Source organism: Gadus morhua, chromosome 8 (assembly GCF_902167405.1).
Source record: "Gadus morhua chromosome 8, gadMor3.0, whole genome shotgun sequence".
Lineage (NCBI taxonomy): Eukaryota > Metazoa > Chordata > Actinopteri > Gadiformes > Gadidae > Gadus > Gadus morhua.
In genome coordinates, this window is record NC_044055.1 from 28,078,791 (window position 1) to 28,100,921 (window position 22,131).

The following is a 22,131-nucleotide window of genomic DNA, read 5'->3' on the forward strand; positions in this document are numbered from 1 at the left end:
TCGGGTTCTGCGACGTCTCTGGTTCTTCCACTTTCACATCAACCTGAAGTCGACTGAACCGGGCGCTGCCTGCTGCCGGCTGCCCGCTGCCGGGCGATGGTGCCTCGCGGCAACCGGCGGCATGTCGCAGTTCATGTACTTCAGCCAGTCAAAGCCAAAGTTCCTTTCCCCCAATTCCTTCTCAACCATGGCTCAGATAACCCCCACAACAGTCTCGTTGTGGAAATACAAGACACGTCAAAGAACCGACAAGAAACACTTGCGTTACAGTGTGTGTATTCACACACACACACACACACACACACACACACACACACACACACACACACACACGTGTGGCGCTCGCACGGTCGAGTCTCATTGGCGGGCCAACGTCTCTGGGTGGGCCAGGCAGAGTAAGGGGAGGAGCTGAGATTCCTGATGACGTCATGAATACAGACATTCCAAATCAGCGCACTTGAGCCTCCGTTTTTTCAAAGGCGAGCAGAACAGCTAGTGCTCGTTTTACACCAAACGCAAGTTCAGCCATTGGGGGACCATAGGCAGGCTAGGGGAACTCATATTTACGTTAGAAAACCTCATAAAGTGAGATTTTCATGTCATGGGACCTTTAAAAAATTTCAAGCACACAAAAAAACTACTCAATTACAGGAACGTGAGTAAATGTAACTACTTTCCACCCCTGCAATTAAGGCTCAAATTCAGTAGCCAATTTGCACAGGAGAACCCAGAATGAAACATCGCTCGAGTTGAAAAACTATAAAAAAGGTATGTAAATTGTGTTGTGGACTTAAAAAATAATTAAACGATCTAACTACTAGCCTACATTAAGTTTCCAAATTCTCAATTAACTCCATGTTGTCTCTTGTCCTGCAAGGAAAATGAATCCAGAAATTTACCAAGAAATTATTAATTATAAATCATGTGGTATCTACCCAGAGGGTGCTACAAAATCAGAGAAATTTGTAATTCGAAGAAGGGCATCGGAATTCATAATTGATGGTAAGTGACATTAAAAGTTCTTGATACTTTAATTACTGAGTGGAAAATAGGCTATTGCAAAATGCGTCAGATTATTACAAAATGCATGTGTTATAATGAAGTGAAAAAGTAGTATTAAAATTTAGTTATTACATTATGCGGTGTTGTTATATTGGCAAAGCCAGTCATGTAAATAACTTATGTAAACAATGCAATATTACATGACCATTTAGACTATAATGCACTATATACTGTAGATCAAAGCTCATTTTAATTTAATGAAATCTATTTCAAACATATTTATGACCTGCAATGAAGGACTTAATTTTTTCTATATTCTACACAGAAGGAACATTGTACAAGAGAGGGAAGACACAAAACAGAAAGGTTGTCTATGACAAAGAAGAGGCCAACCAAATCTTCAAAGAATGCCATGCAAGTGCCTTTGGAGCCCACTGTGGTATCATCAAAACAAGAGACGCAGTGTGTAAAAGGTTCTACTGGTCTGCCATGACAGCTGATATTGATAAGTGGGTGAGTATATTTTTTGATTAATCTAAAGAGAAAAATGATTCTGCAAACAATTCAATGGTACAGTTCTTCACAACTATACCCAGAGACCAAAGGAACTCCCCATGCTTACACCTGGCCTCTGCAGATAATAAGCTCCTGCATATTGGAAAAAGTTTCTCGATAGAATTATTTCAGTGAGGGACAACAGAAATTAATTCGGTGGTAATACCTCAATAGGGCGTGTTTCAAAATAATGCAACAGTGCTTCAATTCCTACATCATCAGGGATACAGACTTTTGACTTTTGAGTTTCATGTAACAAGAATGAAATCTTTGTCACTCATAAAAGAATCCTATACCTTCAAAATATCGATGGTAATAATATCAGTGGTAATTATGATGCTACTGATGAAATGACAGTATTATTGTTATTAATAGTAGTATTATATAATAATAATAATTATGATATTAATGTATGATGACAGCATAGTAATAATCATAATAATAGGGCAGCATAATAATATAAGAGTAGTAGTAGTAGTACCGCCCAATACGTATTTATGTGTAATGTAGTGTTATATATAATATAATATAATATGATATAATACAATAATTATAGTATAATATAAAACAATATAATACAAAATAATATAATGTAACATGAAATGTATGTATAATATATACTTGGCAATGCAAGACATACATACATGCACAAAGATCTAATATAAAAATATATGCTATGAGTAATTAATACTTGACTATGCAAGACATGAATATATACACGTAAATATGATATAGCAATGTTATGATATATAATATCAATATAGTGTAGCTATATTATCAGGTTATATAATATATATGGTGGTGAGTATGTATCTGTTGTCCAGAGACCAGGGGCCTCATGTACAAAGCTTGCTTACGCACAAAAAAGCTGCGTAAGCAACTTCTCACGCAAACGTTCGGATGTACGAAGACTGACTTGACGTGAGAAAGTGCGGTTCTCCACGCAAACTAAATGCCTGGCTTACGCACATTTCTGCTGCATTGTCAGTTGGCGGCACATAGAGGCAAATCAGCGCAACAACATGAGGCCTACGCGATCACGAGTCAAGAAGTAATATTGCAATATGAGGCGAGTTCAAAGTGGATTTGAACATCGGGATGCGTGATCTTAAATGCACTTCAATAATGCGTTATTGTTGTCGAGACGCATAATGTGACACTGTTGTTAGGCTAAACTTAAACAGACCCATAAAACTAAATTGTCAATATTGGAATGAAAAGGAAATTAAAAGGAACCCCCAGCAATATTATTTTCAGTGATGGCTTGTTTATTAAACGTTACATATTTTCCGGACCACGCATGACATATGATCTCTCTTCACACATTTGTTGTGAAATTCTTGACTGCAATATTATTATATGATGCTGAGTGGATTAAGCGCAAGATTGTTACTTAAAATCAATCCATCAATAAACCAGTCGGCCAATTTCGAATTATGTGTATATTATTGACACCTTGGGTGTATGGGAACAACCTATCGTCAACATGCATCAAATTAAATGAGAATATAAAAGCAGGTGCAAAATGTGGCAATAATCGATAGGTTGACAATGGCAGTGTTGGCCTTATTAGAAGATATTGCGAATGGTCACATTCGAAATGAACGAGTGTTCCGTGATTATTACGATTTTTTGGCTCATGATGATGACTGGCTTATCAGCCGATTCAGATTTCCAAGAGCTATCCTCTTGGAACTATGTACTGAGTTGAGCCCGGGTTTGGAGAGGCAGACGGCGAGGAGTCACGCATTGCCAGTTCCAATACAAGTCCTGACTACGCTTGGTTTTCTAGCAACAGGATCATTCCAGAGGGAATTGGCTGACCGGTCAGGAATGAGTCAGGGAGCTCTGAGCCGCGCCATTCCGCCTGTTTTAAACGGGATCATCCGCATCTCAGCCAGGTATATACGGTTTCCATATGATGCAGTAAACCAAGCAAACATCAAAGCGCAATTTGCAGCGATAGCCGGTTTTCCCAATGTAATCGGAGCGATCGACTGCACACACATTGCAATAAAGGCGCCATCTGAAGGGGAATATGAGTACGTTAATAGGAAACACTTCCATTCCTTAAACGTGCAAATAATCTGTGATGCCCAAATGCGCCTTACGAATATCGTGGCAAGGTGGCCTGGGTCAACCCATGATTCATTCGTCCTGAGAAACAGCTCGGTTGGGAATAGGTTGGAGGCTGGAAGAGTGTGTGATGGGTGGCTAATTGGTAAGCAATTTAAAACACTTTAAAGTGAATTTACTGAAATCTAGACATGTTGGGTAGCCTATGCTGTAATTGTACCTATTACTCCTAAGGAGACAGCGGTTACGCCTTACGGCCATGGCTGTTAACCCCCCTCGCCAACCCACAGACTGTCCGAGAGCAGAGATATAATGATATCCATGCACGCACTCGGACAGTCGTGGAAAGAGCGATAGGGCAGCTGAAGAGCCGGTGGCGCTGCCTTGACCGGAGCGGGGGAATGCTGCTCTATCACCCTGAAAAGGTGTGCCGCATTGTGCAGGCATGTGGGGTTCTGCACAATGTTGCGCACAGGCACGGCGTGCCATTACGCGAGGTAATGGACCTCCCAGAAGACCCAGACCCCGGACCAAACAATGCGCAGCCCAATGTAGAGGCCATTCGAATCCGGCAGCAGTTAATAGGCAGAATATAAAAAAGGTAAACGGAGACAACATTCATTTTTTAACTAGTTCTTTGAATGTGAGACTAATTGCTTGTAAGGCCTCCGTTATTTCTTTGAGGTTCGAATTCATCTCCTGAATTCCCTTAACGATCTCCTCCTGCGAGTCCAGCACAGCGCGAGTTAAAACCCGGCCTTTCCCACTGGCAGCAGAAGGGGGGCAATGGGCAGTGGAGACGGAGACGCCGGACACGCCTGGCTGGGGGTCTTCCTCTGGCACCATCAGCTGTGCGCCACTTGGTCCTTGGCTGTCTGTGATTAAAGAATGTATATAAATTACAATCACATTGAGGAGAACGCGTTTTATTGCTGGCTAAACATTAATCATGTATACGGAAATGCAGGCTAGGGCCTATACTAGCAGGTATAAAAGTTCTTCAAATATATGAAAACAATTGTACCTTCCGTGGGATCCTGGGCCAAGTCGGAATCCCCTTCGGCTGGCGGGACCACGCCAAAAAGGAGCCGATCCCCCAGCACTGCGGCCACCCTCTGCTCGAATAGGGCGAGCTCCCCGACTCCGGCTCCGCTGCCCGTCTGACCCACGCTTCTCCGGTGGGCAGAGACCTTTTTTTTTACATCAACTTTTATGTCCGACCACTTTTTTTTTATATCCGCCACAGTTCGGCTTTCCGCCCCAACCTCATTAACAGATTTTGCTACCGATTCCCACGCCAGTTTTTTTGTTTTAGTGCTGATTCCGGAGGAAAGAGAGCCAAACAAGATTTTATTTCTGGCCTCTACCTCCGAAATCAGCACTTCCACCTCGCATTCGCTAAAGTTCTTCTTTCTTGCTTTATCCATTATCTCCTTTCTCCTAACAAGCGCACTACTGCAGGCCTGTTTATACTAATTAGCATATTAAATGAGGGAGGAGACTGGGCGGAGAGTCGGGCTCGTGCACGTGCGCACAATTTCACGTTAATTGGGATGTACAAAGAGAATCTGCGTGAAATCGTGCTTACGCAAGGATTGATACATCCGGATTTATTTGTGCGCAGCAGCTTTCCAAATTTTGGCGTCCGCAAAGTTTTACTCAGAAATCCACGCAAGTCTTTGTACATGAGGCCCCAGTCATGCCACATAAAACTTAATGACAACAGAATCCATATCCCTTCCTTGTAATAATACTGAAGTTCACTGTTAACATATTGTCCTCCAGGTTGGAGAATGTATGGAATGCCAGGCCAGTGCGTCAACAATAAAGCAGGGGACAGAGTTCATCCCCATACAAGTAATAGACAATATTTTACTTTACTCTTTTAATCTTATATTTTGAGATGGAGAATGCTTAATAGTAATTCAAATTTAATATTGTATTTGTTATTGTGCTCTCCATTTTTAAGGTGAGCCAACCCTTTGAACTTGTGGGGATGGACATGATTGGCAAAGTGGCCGAGGCAATACATATATCTTAGTAATGGTGGATTACTTCACCAAGAGGCCTAAGGCTTTTGCCCTACCATCCAAAACAGCTGCAAATGTGGCAGACTGTATCATTAGGTTCTTTCACCGTTTTGGGGCCCCAAAAAGGATCCTAACTGACCAGGGACGAGAGTTTGTTAATGAGTAGTTGTTACATAAATGTTTATGTATTTTTGGACAGTGTTTAAGTGTACTGTATGTGAAATGATCTCACATACAGTACATTTATTTGCATATCAAGTAATATTTTTTGCAATGAATCATTAGGCTAAATTGTATTTGATTCAAACAAATGATAATGTGCTTATTATTGTTTGCCAACAGCTAAACAATGAGGTGTGCAAAGGTCTGGGGATTGAGCGCAGCCTTTGTGCGCCATATCATCCACAAACAAATGGGCTTGTGGAAAAGTTAAACGGGACAATTGTTGGGCAAAATAACCTGCTGAGTACATCACATGTACATTACAAATATAGCTAACTCCTACCCTAGCCTGATGAGCACATCACATGGCAGGCACATTACAATATAGTCAACTCTTGCTCTAACCCAACGAACACATAACACAAACATGATAATATAGTCAGGTCAAGGCCGGAGCCGAAGGCCCCATTTCCCAACCAGGCAAATGGTGGACACTCAGACAATGCACCAGTCATCCTCAAGAACGGGAGAGCCACATTAATTTATCACACAGGAGACACTTCAAGGAGCTCTCCCCCGTTAGGAGGAACACAAGAGATGCACATGCATATACCAGGGCCTGAGAGCCACATTAATTTATCACACAGGAGACACTTCGAGGGGCACTCCCCCGTTAGGAGGAACACAAGAGATACACATGCATATACCAGGGCCTGAGAGCCAAGGTCAAGCAAAAACACACAGAACCACGCACACCTCAAACGCACACACCTCATCGAGAGGAGGATACAGCATAAGACTGTATCACACAGGGACTCTTCATCTTCTTCTGAAGCAGACCTTCCACGGAGGCGAAGCTCTGGACGAACCATCAGCGCTGATTAGGGACTTAGACATATTCGATCTCTCACGCTTTATGACTCTGTATAACCGTTGCCACTTTACTTAATAAATCCAAGGTCCTCCTGCCGACAGACTTTATTACCTCTCCGTCTCATTTCATCTGGTCCAGTAACTAGACAGACCGTTTTCCCCTCACAATACAGAGGTAACAGTGCTGTAATTATCTTACTTTTACTCTGTATATCTTTGTTGATACATGTAATGTTGAATATATTTATGATATTGTGAACTAAAAATGTATTTGAAACAAGGTGGCTTACCTATTCATATGATAATACTTTTCAGGGCACTGTGCAAACTTGTCAACCAACGTCCAGAGAGTTGGGACAAATATCTGGATGCTGTGATGTTTGGGCTGAGGACCAAAAAACACATGACGACAAAGTTCTCCCCATTCTTCCTCCTGTTTGGGACAGAGGCCCGCCTCCCGAGTGCGGTTCCGGAGGATTACAAGGTTGGCTCAGTGTAGGACATCTACAGTTAATTCTTAGTTTGAATAATAAATTGAAAAAATATAGTTAATTGAGCAGTGTCAATGTTTATTCCAATACAATAAATAAGTAATATGCTCGGTACATCAATATTTTGTGACCAAGGAAAAGTCTATAGTTTTTAGTAGAAGGCAAGTGTCCATTTAAATCCTTTAAAGCCCATGGTGCAGGTTAACCGGAAGTTTTGATTAATGGGTACATAAAGCACTCAAAATATGTATTTAAAGTTAGAAATGTCTCCAAAATGGTGTTAAAGTCCAGTTTTTGTAGTTTTTGGTTAGTAACGGTTATTTTTTACGCAATTTGGCGATGACGTCACGTAAGGTAGACGCATTAGAACTAGCATTATGGCGGACGGGGATGAGGAAGAGGTAGCAAGACCCACTGTCAACATTTATGATGGCCCACAGCCATATAATTTCGAACCGGTTAGGCGTATGAGGGGAAATGAGGAAATCCCGAGAGCCGATGGCCGTCAAAGACAAATAAATGCATGGTCAGAGGAGAATGAGTGGAGAGTTGGTGAAGTGTCCTGGTGAGTTGCTACCATTTAGAAACGCAGCAAGGAGCGCTGGAGCTAGTAGTCTATGAACAGCAGTGCATACAATAACTTATTTTCTTTTACTGTCAGTGAATAGCATCGAATGAAAGTCAACGTTTTCTTTATATCTAGTGACAGTGATTATGTCATTGGCTCAGATAAGTACCCTAAACTTAGTCAGAAGATCCAGAAATAGAAGGCATATTATGCCTTCTATTTATTCTAAATATGGGCTAGCTTGACAGTCCCACCTGTGAACCCCTAGTGTTTATTCTAAGCTTTTACCTTTCTCCGGTGAAAATGTTGTTTGCAAACGTAGCCGACGCCGAGTAGGCTGGTTATGTCTTCAGTGTGATTATTTTTGATAGTGCTAACTCGTTTTCCTCGTGATTGATTGTCATTGAAACTGTCAGGGTACCGCTTACCGGGAGAGAGCAGTAAGCGTGTCTGTGTCGCTGTGTTTGGCAGGTGTCTGTGTGGGCGGTGTCGTCCCATGCAAACTGTGGTGGATAGCTTGTGTTGTAGGGAGGTGAGCGCGTTTTGGTCGCTGGTCGAGGAGCTCACCCCGCGGCCAGCAGATGTAACGTGCCTAACGCAGCATCCTGGATTTGAGGCATGCTGCCTGAATCCGTTTGTGCTAAAAATAGCATACACACACTTCAGGCAGGATCATGGTCCCCTTCAAGGCAGCACGCACGAGTATGTTCATGGTTTATGTTTACTTTACAAATCTTTTTACACCGAGTCATTTGAACCAAGTTATAGGTGACAGGAGATGTGTTGCATACACAATAAACATGCATAAGAAACAGGCTTAAAATGACGTTCCAACCTACTTACAGTTTTAAACTTAAGAATCTTTCCTACTTATCCCTAGGCAATACCGGTACACTGCGTACAGGCAAGCTATACGCTGGGCTTATGGCGTTTTAGGGAGGAGTATAAGGAAGCCTCTACCCTCTTGTGTGGTTTCAACCATCAGACAGCAATTCCAGAATGGTGACCAGACCTATCAGGGCTTTCAATGGCCTTGTTTGGATTAAAATGAATAAAAATAATAGTTATGCTTATTCTGTTGTGATCATTCAATTGCCCTTAAAATGTTATAAAGTACACAGAACACATGCATTTTGGATAAAAAAAAAGTTGATTGGCATTGCTTGTAATGGTTACTGAACAAAGACACAGGTTGGAATTAAATCTATATAAAAAAATGGTTAGGGACAAAACATACAAGGAACACTGATGAAGGGCTAGACCCGCAATGTTTAATTCTAATTCTAATTAATTCTGCAATAGTGTAGTCATACCCGAGGGTCAGTTGATGGTTCTCTTTCTCTCACACACACACACACACACACACACACACACAAACACACTATTTCATGCAGTGATACATGCAGTGATACATGCAAAAGCACATCAAGCAGACACACAGTGAGCCCAGACAAATGTTAAGCTTGCTGGTAGTTCTACCAGGAGGACTCAAATCACGCGCGGCTGGCCGCCAATCACCAATCACCAGCTACCAATCACCTGCCTACACCTGCTCTATAAAGAGTAGTCTAACATATGTCTTTGCTGCTCAGGTCTTCGTTCGACGCACCACCACCAGGTCGGCCTCAGTCTACTTGTCCAGGGGAAGGCTCCGCCCCTGCTAGTCCTGGCAGGATACGCCGAGTCCGCACGTCACCCTGGATCAGTGACAAGGCTCATGCCGAAGATTTACCATGCAAAATATTCCCATGTCGTTATTTAAATAAATCCTGTTCATCGGTGATCGAGTCTTTATGGGAGAACACCGCACACAGAGGTTGACAAGGCACAGGTAAAATGATTACCAAATTATTTTGAATTACATACAAAGAAATTTCATGCAAATAACAACTAAATCATTGGACTTGTCCGTGGAAAAAAATAATAATGTGAAATTAGGTTTTCTTGAAGCGTGACTGCCGGGCTAGGTAGAGGCTGATGGCCTCCTCCTTAGGAATCTGTTCGAAGGATTTGGCGATGGGGGCGGGTGCATCGGAGGACAGATTGGCGCCAACCTCTCGAAGAACCGCGGGTGAATTGGCGTAGCTCTCCCGAAGGGCCTTCATTAATGATGTTGCATAACCTGCAGACATAATAATAATAACATTACTTTATAAAGATCATTGTCACTGATCACTCGTGCGCCATCTCAAAATATGATAGAACTGCCTGACACTGCTTACCGTATGAGGCTGCCTCTTTGATTGGACGCACCACATGGGCACCTTTTCTGAAGCGCGGATAACGCACGCAGTACTTCTCTGTCCCGTCACTTCTCCGTGCTGTCTCGCGATTGGCATTGTGATTATAATGCAGCGCCGCTAAGAGAAGCCTACAAAATAACACATTTGAGAAAACCTTTGAAACTTGGTGTATGACAAAATACTACAATAGGCACGTTAATGTACTATTATTACTATAAAAGGCATAATAATTGGCAGTGTTATTCCATTGGATAGCACTGACCTGCTATACATCCCAAGGTATGAAAACCCTGTGTGCTTGGGCGCGAAGTGCAAGATGAGGGAGTGGTAAGCCTCAAGGGAGAAGGTCTGGTGCTGTGGAGACAGCTGACGAACATCTTTCAGCAAGGCAGCCCTCATCATTATGTTCTCCAACTTGACTGCTGCCAATGAGCCTGAAAAGACCAAGACAGGTAGGCAGGGAGGCAGACAGACACACAGACGGAAAACGTACAAATAGACAGGAAGATGGACAGACAGAATTCCTTTTTGAAATGGAAACACATGAAATTGTCCTGCATATGAATTATAGCAAACATAACCAGTAAACAGAATGTTATGAGATTGCCGTGAGACCATCGGGGGGGCTTCAAAAAACATTGTGTCCCAGCGTCAGAAGTGGAGGAGGGCAAGGGCTGATCCCCAGTATCGACACTCTCCACAGTGTCTACACTGGCCACGGTCTCCTGCTGTGAGGCGTCTGTCAACATCTTGCGAAAACAAATATAAAAAAGTATATTAGTATAAAGTATAGTATATATAAGTATATAAAAGGTCACGGTCAAATACAGTATATGTGAAAGAGAACCGTAGCAGTCTAGCACTAACGCAAAACGCAAACACACTGTTGTGAAAGCCGCTTGATGTTGACGATCACTGATCCAAACACTAGCCATGAAGCTTTCATGATGATATGGACATTTACTTCAGGGCAATTTTGTTTTGGCTCATATTCGTGAATCACGAAATATGCTCTTCTAATGTCAGACTGATCATGCTTGTAGATGAGGCTGTGTCAAAGGGAACACGGTATGCAAAATACACAGAGCTAGCTAACGCGCAGCTTGTAATTAGCAGCTATAGCATGATGCTTACCGTGGCAATCTCTCGCTTGCGGCAGACGGTGTCTCTCGACCTCGGGACAGGGCAGGCAGAGTGGTTTGCATGCACAGACGGCACGGCGGTAGGAATTAACTTCGCCGTCCTCTTACTCTTTAAACCAAGTGAGACCATCTTGGCATCCCCTGAGTGGTAATCCTCCTCCTTGAAATGCGCGCTGCATATTCTGGAGTACGCGGTAACAGAGCTAGCTGAAAAATCTGCCCGCCTAAACTTGACAAATTGCACACAGCTTCGGAGAATCCCTTTGTCCTTGGGGAAGCAATGGACCCTATGTCCACTTTTGCTGGAGTTGTTGCACCCGCCACAAATACAGTAGAAAACCATGTTATCTACTTATATATCTTCTCTCTCTCTCTCTCTCTCTCTCTCTCTCTCTCTCTCTCTCTCTCTCTCTCTCTCTCTCTCTCTCTATATATATGTTATGCTATGCTATGCTATCCCTCACTCTCTATCAATGTTATGCTATTCTATCTATCTATCTATCTATCTATCTATCTATCTATCTATCTATCTATCTATCTATCTATATATATATATCTAGGCTATCTCTATTTATGTATTTACTAATATAATCTGACACTGTCACTCTCTCTCACTAGCGGCTTCGGCTGTCGTCCAAAAGCGGAGTACCCTACGTGACGTCATGCAATGCATTGTGGGAGAAATAAGAATCATCGCTAACCTGTGGCTAATAACCACTAATATATCACCTACTTTTCCTAATATTTATATTTTGTGATACCCTACAACATCAAATACAATGGATAATTGTTTAAATGTTTATTACCAACTAGAAAATTGCCAGAAAAGAGGAAAATAGAAACCTGCACCATGCCCTTTAAGGGGACCTAATCTATTTTGTTGACATAGTTGGAAATATGTAATTTACATTTTTTCCCATATATAGTCTAATAAGCTGTAACAGCGAAGCAATAACAATGAAAAAAATGAAAATTAAAGTTCTCTTTTACAGATTGACGTAGGCATGGAGAATGACCTTGACCAGGAGGTGGTGTCGGAGGCCATTAAAAGGCAGGATGCAATTTATAGTCTAGTGCGGGAAAACATAGCCACAGCCCAAAACAAAAATAAATTGCCCAAATCATCAAAACAGGCATGTTTTCAGGTGGGGGACAAGGTGCTGCGCAAAAATATTCGCAGTCAGCAAAGGAAAGGTGGGAAGCTGGACAAAAACTGGCTTGGTCCCTTTACGTTAGTTGCTATCAATAAAAAGAGCGCAGACCTGCAGTCTGACAACCAGTTCTTACCGAAGGTGAATATCGATCACCTTTGAATTTACAAAACACCACAGTATAATGCCATAATGCCACGTAATCTGTTGGCACCACCAACAGCCCCGGCACCACCAACACGCCAAGCAGCAGCCCCTGCGTCAGGCTCTCCTGCAGTCACAGACTCAGCCCCAGGCAATATTGAAAAATGTAAGTTTCAGAATATTTATGTTCTGTTTTAATGTAAAAAACACAGTTCATAACATACTAGATTTTTATATAGTCATCCCTGCACTGTACATGACAAGAACCTATAGAAGAGACAGTGTTAAATGGTTGTTTATGTGGTCGGGAAAATTATGTTTTTACTATTATTGGGTTTTGTTTTTAAATGAAGCTGCCTTGCCTTGCCTAGGTGTGAAGGATGCCTGGGACGGTCTGAAGGCCAATGTCCTGCTGTCTAAAATTGGTTTGTACAAGGTGTTTTACTGGGACATTGGCCGAACAGCACCTGGATTGGAGCTTGAAAGTGAGGTAAAATATATTTTTTGTGAACTATAATTACCAAAATACATTTGAAAAGTAATTCATATTACTGTTAATTAATATGTGGATTATGTCTGACTAAAACAATTTTAACTGTTCATTTTAGGCAATGTTAACAATTGCAAATCAATTTTACTAGGTCATAAATGCTTACTTGGCCATGCTGGCACGTCGACACAATGCCACATCTAAGGGGAAGGCGCTTCATATTGATACATTTGGAATGACCTCATTATGGAACGGAAATATTCCACGATTCAGGGTTAGTTGCGGACTGTCTTGTCACATATTCTGGTAACAGTAATTTGATGTTGATGGCTTGCAAGTCAAAGCTTTTGTATTGAAACTTTTTCAGTGGAATTCCGCACATTATGAAGTGCTGTTTGGTGTTGTGCATGAACACCATCACTGGTTCCTGGTTCTAAGTTTTGACTTTTCAGCTATTGAGAGCACATATTGACACGTTACATACAGTATAACATACAGTAACAGATCATGTGATGTATTCTTTTAGACTTATGTTCAGCTCTGTAAACTCTTCATCTTGCACCTTGATACCAAAGTAGTTCTTGTTTAATACCACATACAGTAGAGCTCTTTTGTATTTTTGAAGACCATGCCCAGCAGCGTTTTTTTAAATGTCAATATAGTGGACAAACATATTGTATGTACAATAATCTTAGGTCTTTATGTTGCATACAGGTAATATATCCATCTGAAATTCACCTGTTGGATTCACTTGGAGAAACTGCTGCCAAGCTGAAAAGGTGCCAGGATGTAACAAGGTACACTTTAATTATGGCTTCAGATTTAATATGACCCACTTTTCACATATTACTATAGATGTAGCATGTATGTGAAGTATCTTGTGAATATCAGCCAGAAGAATAGCATAGTACTGCTGGTGGGCAGGAGAGCAATTGCAGACATGATATGACTAAAGGACTAAATGCAGATGTATGTCAAACATGTACACTGATAAAAATAAAGTGCTTGATCTACTTAAAAAAAGTATGGCAACTTTTTGCATCATTTTATCCTGTAGATCAAACAAGAGTAGTCTTTGTATGTGCAACATTCATTTTGCAAGTAGTCAACTTACTTTTGCAGGTGATGTCAACTTACTTTTGCAAATAAAGTCAACTCAATGGTATTAAGTTGTCTTCACTTGCAAAAGTAAGTTGATGTTACTAGCAAAAGTAAGTTGATGTTACTAGCAAAAGTAAGTCGATGTTACTAGCAAAAGTAAGTTGATGTTACTAGCAAAAGTAAGTTGATGTTACTAGCAAAAGTAAGTTGATGTTACTAGCAAAAGTAATGTTGTACATACAAAGACTACTCTTGTTTGATCTATGTGATAAAATGATGCAAAAAGTTGCCTTACTTTTTTAAAGTAGATAAAACATGATATATTTTTGTTATGGTGATCTACTTAAATTAAGCATGAAGCATCAATCATCTATGTGTTGGTCAATCTGCCCAATATAATAATTGACATTTTGGCCTCATGGTGCTAGGAAAAAAATTACATAAGAACAAAATGAAGAGGGTGAATTCCCTTTCAATCATAAGTACACTCAGCAAATTGTGTGAGAGTTCCACTAGAGGAAAGGTCAAAGGGTCACCACAATCAAGAGGTCATAAGTCACCAAAATTGACATGTTTTATTGCTGACAAATTCTCACAAACAAGCAAACTCATGTCAATATATACTGCCAATGAACTGGGCAATAAATTAGTTTACTGTATAGAGCTGCAACTATTAGTTGTTTAATTTCTAAGTTTCCTATTACTCAATTTAAGGATTTTTAATTGTCAATTAATCTTTGAGTCATAAAAAAAAAAATCCAAATTCAGCTTCTCACATGAGAATATATTAATATTGGTCGGGATAAAACAAGACATTCTAAGTTGCATCTTGGGCTTCCGGAAACAGTGATAACACATTTTTCACCATTTCCCACATTCCATACAAGTATTCATTGGAAAAATAACAAGACAGATTGTACAATAATGACAATTACTGTTAGTTGCAGCCCTAATACTGTATACTCTGGAAAAATGTCCACATTATTCAAACAACATCTGGTATTAATTATCAAACTTAACAAAGGGGCTTGTTTACCTTGTTTAACAATAGTTACAGTGTTGCAACATTTTAGTGTATTCATGACATGGAACATAGTATATACCAAAGACACTTTGATAAGAAAATAAGACCATAAACTCCATTATACTGACGACATTGGAAACACTTAAGATGCTAGAGCCAGACGCGCCATAAGACAATGCCAATGACCCAACACATAACTCATGGGATTCACACCCTATTACATAATGGTTCTTCAAATGAACTTTGGCAATGTCCTCCAAAACAAACATTAATTCTGTCTACCCTGAGGAAGCACTTTCAGGGATGAAACCCCACCGACAGCCTGACCTTAAAGGTTTGAACATCCTAAGCAAATGACAGTTACATTCAAAATCTGACCAATACATTGATAATGCAGTTTTCTGTGTAGATCTGCCTCCGGTAGCAGTACCTGAAAAGCTGCTTGAAAAATACACCTAAGGTCACTTACAATGACTCCCTTGAGCTGAAATGAATTCTATCAGCCATTTAAAGTGCTGATATCTGACAAACATCTGACCCGAGTTTACACAAAACAAATTTAAGCAGCATACACACGAGCTTAAAAATGTAACCCGAGGAAGTGCTTTTGGAAAACCTGTGAAAGTGCAATGTATAACCAAAAACTGTAAACCTTGACAAGAGGGAGCTTCAGCAATGTCTGTATGGCTTTTAGGCATGTAAACTGACCTTCAGATCGTGGACCTTGGAGGACACCTTTTGGTTGACATCCTCCAGCTCTAGAAAGATCTTCTGAAAAACCTCAAAGGTGTATTTCAGTTTGTTAGGGTACCTTAGTTCCAAGGCGTAGATGAGGCCCATCAGGTAGGTACAAGCATGTGCAACATCAGGGATACCAAAAAGGACCTCTGCTCCCTCGATGGCTATTCCAGCCTGCTTCTGGAGATCTCCATCTCTGGCTTTGCTGACCACAAAGATGTTGAGGACTTGTGTAGTAAGGGCCTCTTGTACAGTCCCAACATCGTCATCATCAAAAACCTGTAAAATACACCAGAAAAAATAAAACCCTCTTGTATATTAATGTGAAGGATGCATACAGTATAGCTCTCTTGGTGCTCTTTCTTTCTTTTGAAACAGTTTTCTTTACCTTGTAGTCCTTGATTAGCTCCTCCGTCTTTTCACCAAGGTAGAGAATGAGGCCTCTGATCACAGCTTCTCTTCTGGACTCAATATTGTAATGACCACGGAAGAGGCAGTGAATGAAGTATTGATTAGACAGATATTTATTAGATAGGCCTACCTAATAAACCTAATAAACCTAATAAAACAATAAACCGTTGGAACACACAAGACCGGAAACCATAGCAACGCCGGTAAACAAACCCCGAGAAGCCCAATCCCTACGAGAGCTCCCCGCACTACGGCCATCCGGAGGCGCAGAGAGCTTTTGGCCGTGATATTATATATACAATTATATTATATTATATAGTACTATTATATATAGAGCTCCGGGAGTCGCAAACGGCAACAATCACTTTCTCCTCCATGCTGCAGTTCACCCCGGACTGCACTGCACTGAGTCACACTGAGTTTGACGGTTGAACGCTGATTGGCTGTTACGTTACACATGTCACTCAGTGGCCGCGCTGTTGAAGCTGATTGGCTGTCATCACTTGAAATTCGCGTCAAAGTTGAAATATTTGAACTCGAGCGAATTTGTCGCGCCACAAATCCTCGTGAACGCGCTCGCCCTTGCACGCCGAAATTGTGGCGCGACAAATCAAAAATCTGTCGCCGGTTTTCTCTCGCGAAAAATTCACGCGATACGCGTCTCTACGTTCACTTTGTATGGGATCTTGTTGCCCCGTCGCGTTTGGCAGTGTTGTATAGTAGCGAAGTAGAAATACTTCGTTACTGTACTTAAGTAGTTTTTTTGGATATTTGTACTTTACTTTACTACTTATATTTCTCTGTACTTTTACTTTTACTTCGCTACATTTTGCGAAGAAAACGGATACTTTTACTCCGCTACATTTCGCTTGAAACCTTCGTTACTCGTTACAAAATCAACTCATCTTTAGAAAAAAAAAAAAGAATCATGAGAGATATGAGAATAACGTCGGGGACTGTGGTAGAACACAGACTGCGAGCCTGTTTGGCGAATCAGCTGTCCCAGCGCACGTTCGCAAAGCCCCCTTGCTTAGTTACTGTTGCTACGTCGATCAAAACTCCTACGACTGTCAACACACAAATGCATGGCTAGGACGAGGGCAAGGGCTATCAAAATTCTACTATTTGTATCAGGCTGGTTTGTACACGCAGTATTACAACACTATCTTATACACTTCACACTCTACTTGCTGCTGACTGAGCACAGTAGATCAATACGCCGCTTGTATCGTTTTCTATCACATACATTTCAAACATGAGGTCCGTTGTAAAAATAAACCAAGGAGTGCATGTTTGATCGATCGTCATTAAAGCTGACTTGATACGAATGTAACAACGTTGTTAAACTAGTGAGATCAGATCCAGCCTTGTGTGGTTGCTATAGAAACGCGTTACCTACAGTTGAGCTAACGTTATTCACCGTAGTTCTAAAGGGAACTACTTTTCGAGGGAGATGAACTTAAACAGAGCATACATTTAATAAGCATGCAATACGAATAAGAAAAAGGCTAATTATTAAAGTATTTGAATTGTTTTATTATGTTGGCCAGCGCGAAGTAGAATAAACGGAATAATCACCTCAAGGCAGGGCAATAAACAGTTTGATATGCCCGGCTCGCGGAAGGTTACCGCCCTCGACTTCGTCTCGGGCGGTAAGCCGTCCACGAGCCGGGCATATCAAACTGTTTATTGCCCGGCCTCTCGGTGATTATTCCTTACTTATTCTCAAAATTCTGACCCTTTGCTTTTTTATTAACAGCAGTTACTTGTACTTTTACTTTCAGTACTTAAGTACATTTAATATCAGAAAAGTACTTTTGATACTTAAGTACAGTAAAGATCAGATACTTTAATACTTTTACTTAAGTACTATTCTAAAAGGTGACTTTTACTTTTACTTAAGTAATTTTCCAGTAAGGTATCTGTACTTTTACTTAAGTATGGCTTTTGAGTACTTTATACACCACTGGCGTTTGCTGTGATCGCACCTTTAGTGTTTCGTTTGGGTGGCATTGCTTGGTACAGGTATTTAGCTGAGTTTCTCCCCGTCATTTTGGTATGCTCCATGTTATGGCTAGTGAAGGGGGCTCGGCGCTGTCTATCACCCTGCGGCTGTGCTCACTGCGTTTCAGCGGCTAACAAGCAGAGCTAACTGCCTACAGCCACCGCTGCGACCAAAAACCTCCACAAATTAACTCAAAAGCGCGGCCACCCACACGCAGACACACACGGGTGTTTATTTACGGCCGACTTGCATCTTAAACCCCTCGCTAATGGCTAACCCAGCACAGGTGTGTTCTATATGCTGCCGATAACACGGCACCCGGCGCCGTCTACATCCCTGCTTACTTCAAATTACAGCTTACGGTTATTTTACTTATACATTTCTAAAATAATATAAAACCTGAAGGACTTTAGTGTTTAACCAACTATATCACCAACATTAACTTTATTCTTACCGTAAACTTCAGTCTCCACGTTCTGGAACTTCTCCCCTCAACGGTCCTGAGACAAGCGGTTTGAACTAGTTTGCTACCCAGAATGCACCACACGGGGCGCAGTCGGAGCAGCGTAAATATAACGAACAAATTGTATGTTGTGTGGGTCTGCATAACAAGATTTGTTGAGCCACTTGGATAAAGCTTGTTAAGAAAAAAAATCTAAATGACTTGTATTTTGAACGAATGTAGACTAATTCCAACTTGATATATTCATGTTAAGAGACTAACTTAGTTTTTTTATGTAAATATTCCTTACTTAATTATGTTACAATTACATACTCCCAGATTTACTTTTTTCAGTGTACAATGCCAAGTTGTCCTCGCTTGCAACATTATAGATTAATATTACACAAGTGCATAGGCACAAAATTAGTGTAATTCTTTTCTTTGAAAAATCCGGTTGTTGGGGAAGGACAATAGTTGTTTTTACCTGGAACAACATTCTTCTATTTCTTCTATTTTGATGACTGAGGAATTGGTAATATTATTTTCTTGTGCTCCTCTATTAGCACTTGACATCTTAAAGCAAATATAATGTGATGCTTGAATGAAGTTTAAGTCAATAAATCAAGTTACTATATTTAAACATATTTTTGGTTTTTAGAGCATTCATGAGGAAGAAAGGGATAAATGTGTCCAGATGGAAATGTGACACAGTGCCTCATCCACACCAACCAGACAGCACCTCTTGTGGGGTTTTTGCCATCAAGGTATGAAAAAAAATTGCCCTTTCTACTCAATGATGTGCAGATATAAAGTGGTGCTTCTCAGATAAACTATATATTTAGATTTGTATGTGTAGGTAAATGATAACTTGTTTTTTAATATCAGTTCATAGAGCAAATCTTGGAACGGTGAAGAGCTACAATTCCCTGTTGGCCGAAAAGATGTGGCAGAGTTACGTCGGCAGATTGCCACAACTCTTCTTCGGGAATCTGGTAAGTTATATATTAAACCCCATCCCCAACAAGTTGTAAATGAAAACATCTTTGACTACTCAGGTTATTATCTCTGAAAATTACAAAAATTGTCGGGGACTCAAAAGAAATCATCTTGTCCTCACAAATGTTGCCCTCTTTCAAATACTTTATCTTTTTTTGTGACAGATGATCTGACAGACCTCTGCTTCAACTGTGGAGAGGAAAATGCAGATGACAGTGGAGAGGCAGAGCTGACATGGGTATTTTATGCATAGAATGTGGTCCTGTGTTTGCATCTATTTTACTCATTTACTCATGCAAGTGCCAGTATTTCACCTGCCATTAAGAAGATATTTCCAAAAACATTCCATCATGGGCAGCAAACAATTTTTTTTTGTTTTGCCAATATTAATTTGTCTTTCCAAGTTTTCTTTAAATATTTCATGCAGTGTTAAAATGTTTTTGCACTACAGATATCCTGTGATGCCTGTGGACGGTGGTTTCACCATGCATGTGTTGGAAGGCCAAAGACAGAGGACAAATTTTTATGTGCAGCATGCTAAAGGAAAGGAAAGGAAGTTCATGTATATATATAAAATAAGACATTTTCTATTGACAGTTTATTTTTCATTTTTTTTAATTATTTTGATGTTTTTGTTGATGCGTTAAATATTGCAAATGTTGCCATTTAATTTTGTGTTGATTGCATTTGAATAATAACAGTTTGTTCTAAAAAGTTAATATACACTATTTATTTTTTGTTTAATGTTATTAAAGTCTTTAATGCTTGTCTGAGCCTCCTTTCCTATGGAACAGAGGGGGAACGCATCCTGACAGTATTATTCCAAGCTGTCAGGATGCGTTCCCCCTGTTCTAAATGGTCAAATTGAATGATATCAGCCTGAAAATCACAGCACTTATCTGTTGTGGGAGAATAAGTCAGCAGTATGAATTTGAAAGATGTGTGAGCCTCCTTTCCTATGGAACAGAGGGGGAACAGTATCTGACAGTAATATTCCAAGCTGTCAGGATGCGTTCCCCCTGTTCTAAATGGTCAAATTGAATGATATCAGCCTGAAAATCACAGCACTTATCTGTTGTGGGGAAATAGGTCAGCAGTATGAATTTGAAAGATGTGTGAGCCTCCTTTCCTATGGAACAGAGGGGGAACGCATCCTGACAGTATTATTCCAAGCTGTCAGGATGCGTTCCCCCTGTTCTAAATGGTCAAATTGAATGATATCAGCCTGAAAATCACAGGACTTATCTGTTGTGGGGAAAGAAGTTAGCAGTATGAATTTGAAAGATGTGTGAGCCTCCTTTCCTATGGAGGTGGAACAGTATCTGACAGTATTATGAATGAGCACACTTCCTTCCAAAAGTCCATAACATTCAAAATGAAAAGTCTCTCACAAAAATAATATTTTTTATTGATAGAAATCTACAATACAACATCTTCAGATAAAACTCGCTAAAAAAAGTCAGTTTTGAACCTTAGCTCTCTCCAAAGTGCCTCTGTGGTACGAGCACAGCAGCTCGTGGGCGAGCTTTTTGTGTACGCGCGCTTCCTTCGCCCTTCGGGTAATTTCGGACGGGGGCGGGGACTAGGGGAAACATCTCGACGGGGAAACACATCTCGACACAACGACACAGTGGTATTGAGGGAGAGAGGGGGTTACAATGGTGACTATCAATGTTGTTCAACTTTATTTGAAGTCTGAATTCTTCCAGTTTCTTTGAAGAGGTAGAGCAGGCCTATTCAACTAGCGGCCCGTGGGCCAAATGCGGCCCCTCTTAATTTTTTTCTGGCCCGCAAGAGGTTGCATGCAAAAAATAAATAAAATAAAGGAGAAACACAGTTGCATGCAAAACAGGTTTCTGTGTGTAGCCGGTGATACTAGCCAGTATTAGTACCCCACAATCAGGAACTGGCATCACTTATTCTGACAATGTTTGGCTCAACCGATAGGTGAGTCTAGCTTTTCTCATATGAATGCCATCAGAACAAGGGCACGTTGCTCAATGACCTATGAGAAGCTGCATGAGTGTCTCAGGATGAGCCAAACTAGGCAAACAAGGCAGTGCAATCCTTCTCACTGACTCACTGGCTCAAAATGTCTCATATGTACAGTAGTTCTGTTTTGTGATGATTCAAACATTGTTGAATTCTAAATACGTGTCCAAAATATGTGAGAACGAAATCTTTTATAATGATACGATTAAAAATGAAGAAGGAAGGAATGCGTCTGACAAGTTTATTCCATGTAGTAGTACTATATATATTAAGTTAACACTACTTTAAGTACGATTTATTTGTAGCGAGTCATTGACGTAGTTTTACTCTGTGTGGCCCATGAACTCCCAGTGGTTTTCCTTTTCGGCCCACTTGTTAAGGAGGTTGAATAGCCCTGAGGGACGCGCCCATCTAGAAAAATAATGGACAGAATATTAAGTAGCCCAACATTAACTCCCACGTGAGGAAAGTATAGCCAGAGGTTATGGCTTGGCA

At 40.7% G+C, this 22,131-nt stretch overlaps 3 protein-coding genes across 4 annotated transcripts; 1 reads left to right on the plus strand and 2 right to left on the minus strand.

Annotated features, from left to right (window-relative positions):
- The first annotated feature begins 3,077 nt into the window (after nucleotides 1-3,077).
- LOC115549496 (putative nuclease HARBI1) lies at nucleotides 3,078-4,533 on the plus strand. Of its 2 annotated transcripts, none has more exons than XM_030364741.1 (3): nucleotides 3,078-3,778; nucleotides 3,868-4,234; nucleotides 4,407-4,533. In XM_030364741.1, exons 1-2 carry the CDS (start codon nucleotides 3,109-3,111, stop codon nucleotides 4,227-4,229), a joined length of 1,032 nt encoding a protein of 343 aa, XP_030220601.1. In that variant the 5' UTR covers nucleotides 3,078-3,108; the 3' UTR covers nucleotides 4,230-4,234; nucleotides 4,407-4,533. The 2 variants fall into 2 exon arrangements, with proteins under 2 accessions (XP_030220601.1, XP_030220600.1); XM_030364740.1 differs by having other exon boundaries at nucleotides 4,369-4,503.
- LOC115549498 (myb-related transcription factor, partner of profilin-like) lies at nucleotides 4,222-5,324 on the minus strand. Its single transcript, XM_030364742.1, has 2 exons — nucleotides 4,658-5,324; nucleotides 4,222-4,508 (listed from the first exon to the last, which is right to left on the minus strand). Exons 1-2 carry the CDS (start codon nucleotides 5,058-5,060, stop codon nucleotides 4,252-4,254), a joined length of 660 nt encoding a protein of 219 aa, XP_030220602.1. The 5' UTR covers nucleotides 5,061-5,324; the 3' UTR covers nucleotides 4,222-4,251.
- A 4,239-nt stretch (nucleotides 5,325-9,563) lies between these two features.
- LOC115549685 (uncharacterized) lies at nucleotides 9,564-11,525 on the minus strand. Its single transcript, XM_030365018.1, has 4 exons — nucleotides 11,135-11,525; nucleotides 10,263-10,749; nucleotides 9,980-10,128; nucleotides 9,564-9,879 (listed from the first exon to the last, which is right to left on the minus strand). Exons 2-4 carry the CDS (start codon nucleotides 10,637-10,639, stop codon nucleotides 9,692-9,694), a joined length of 714 nt encoding a protein of 237 aa, XP_030220878.1. The 5' UTR covers nucleotides 10,640-10,749; nucleotides 11,135-11,525; the 3' UTR covers nucleotides 9,564-9,691.
- Between the last annotated feature and the right edge of the window lie 10,606 nt (nucleotides 11,526-22,131).

Coding starts and splice junctions, on each gene's coding strand:
- LOC115549685 (XM_030365018.1), bottom strand. CDS start 10,639: ATGTTTTTTGAAGCCCCCCCGATGGTCTCACGGCAATCTCATAACATT. Junction 10,129..10,262: donor TACCTTGGGATGTATAGCAG/GTCAGTGCTATC, acceptor GTTATTTTGTAG/GCTTCTCTTAGCGGCGCTGC. Junction 9,880..9,979: donor CAAAGAGGCAGCCTCATACG/GTAAGCAGTGTC, acceptor TTATGTCTGCAG/GTTATGCAACATCATTAATG.
- LOC115549496 (XM_030364741.1), top strand. CDS start 3,109: ATGGCAGTGTTGGCCTTATTAGAAGATATTGCGAATGGTCACATTCGA. Junction 3,779..3,867: donor GTGTGATGGGTGGCTAATTG/GTAAGCAATTTA, acceptor ATTACTCCTAAG/GAGACAGCGGTTACGCCTTA.
- LOC115549498 (XM_030364742.1), bottom strand. CDS start 5,060: ATGGATAAAGCAAGAAAGAAGAACTTTAGCGAATGCGAGGTGGAAGTG. Junction 4,509..4,657: donor GGCCCAGGATCCCACGGAAG/GTACAATTGTTT, acceptor CTTTAATCACAG/ACAGCCAAGGACCAAGTGGC.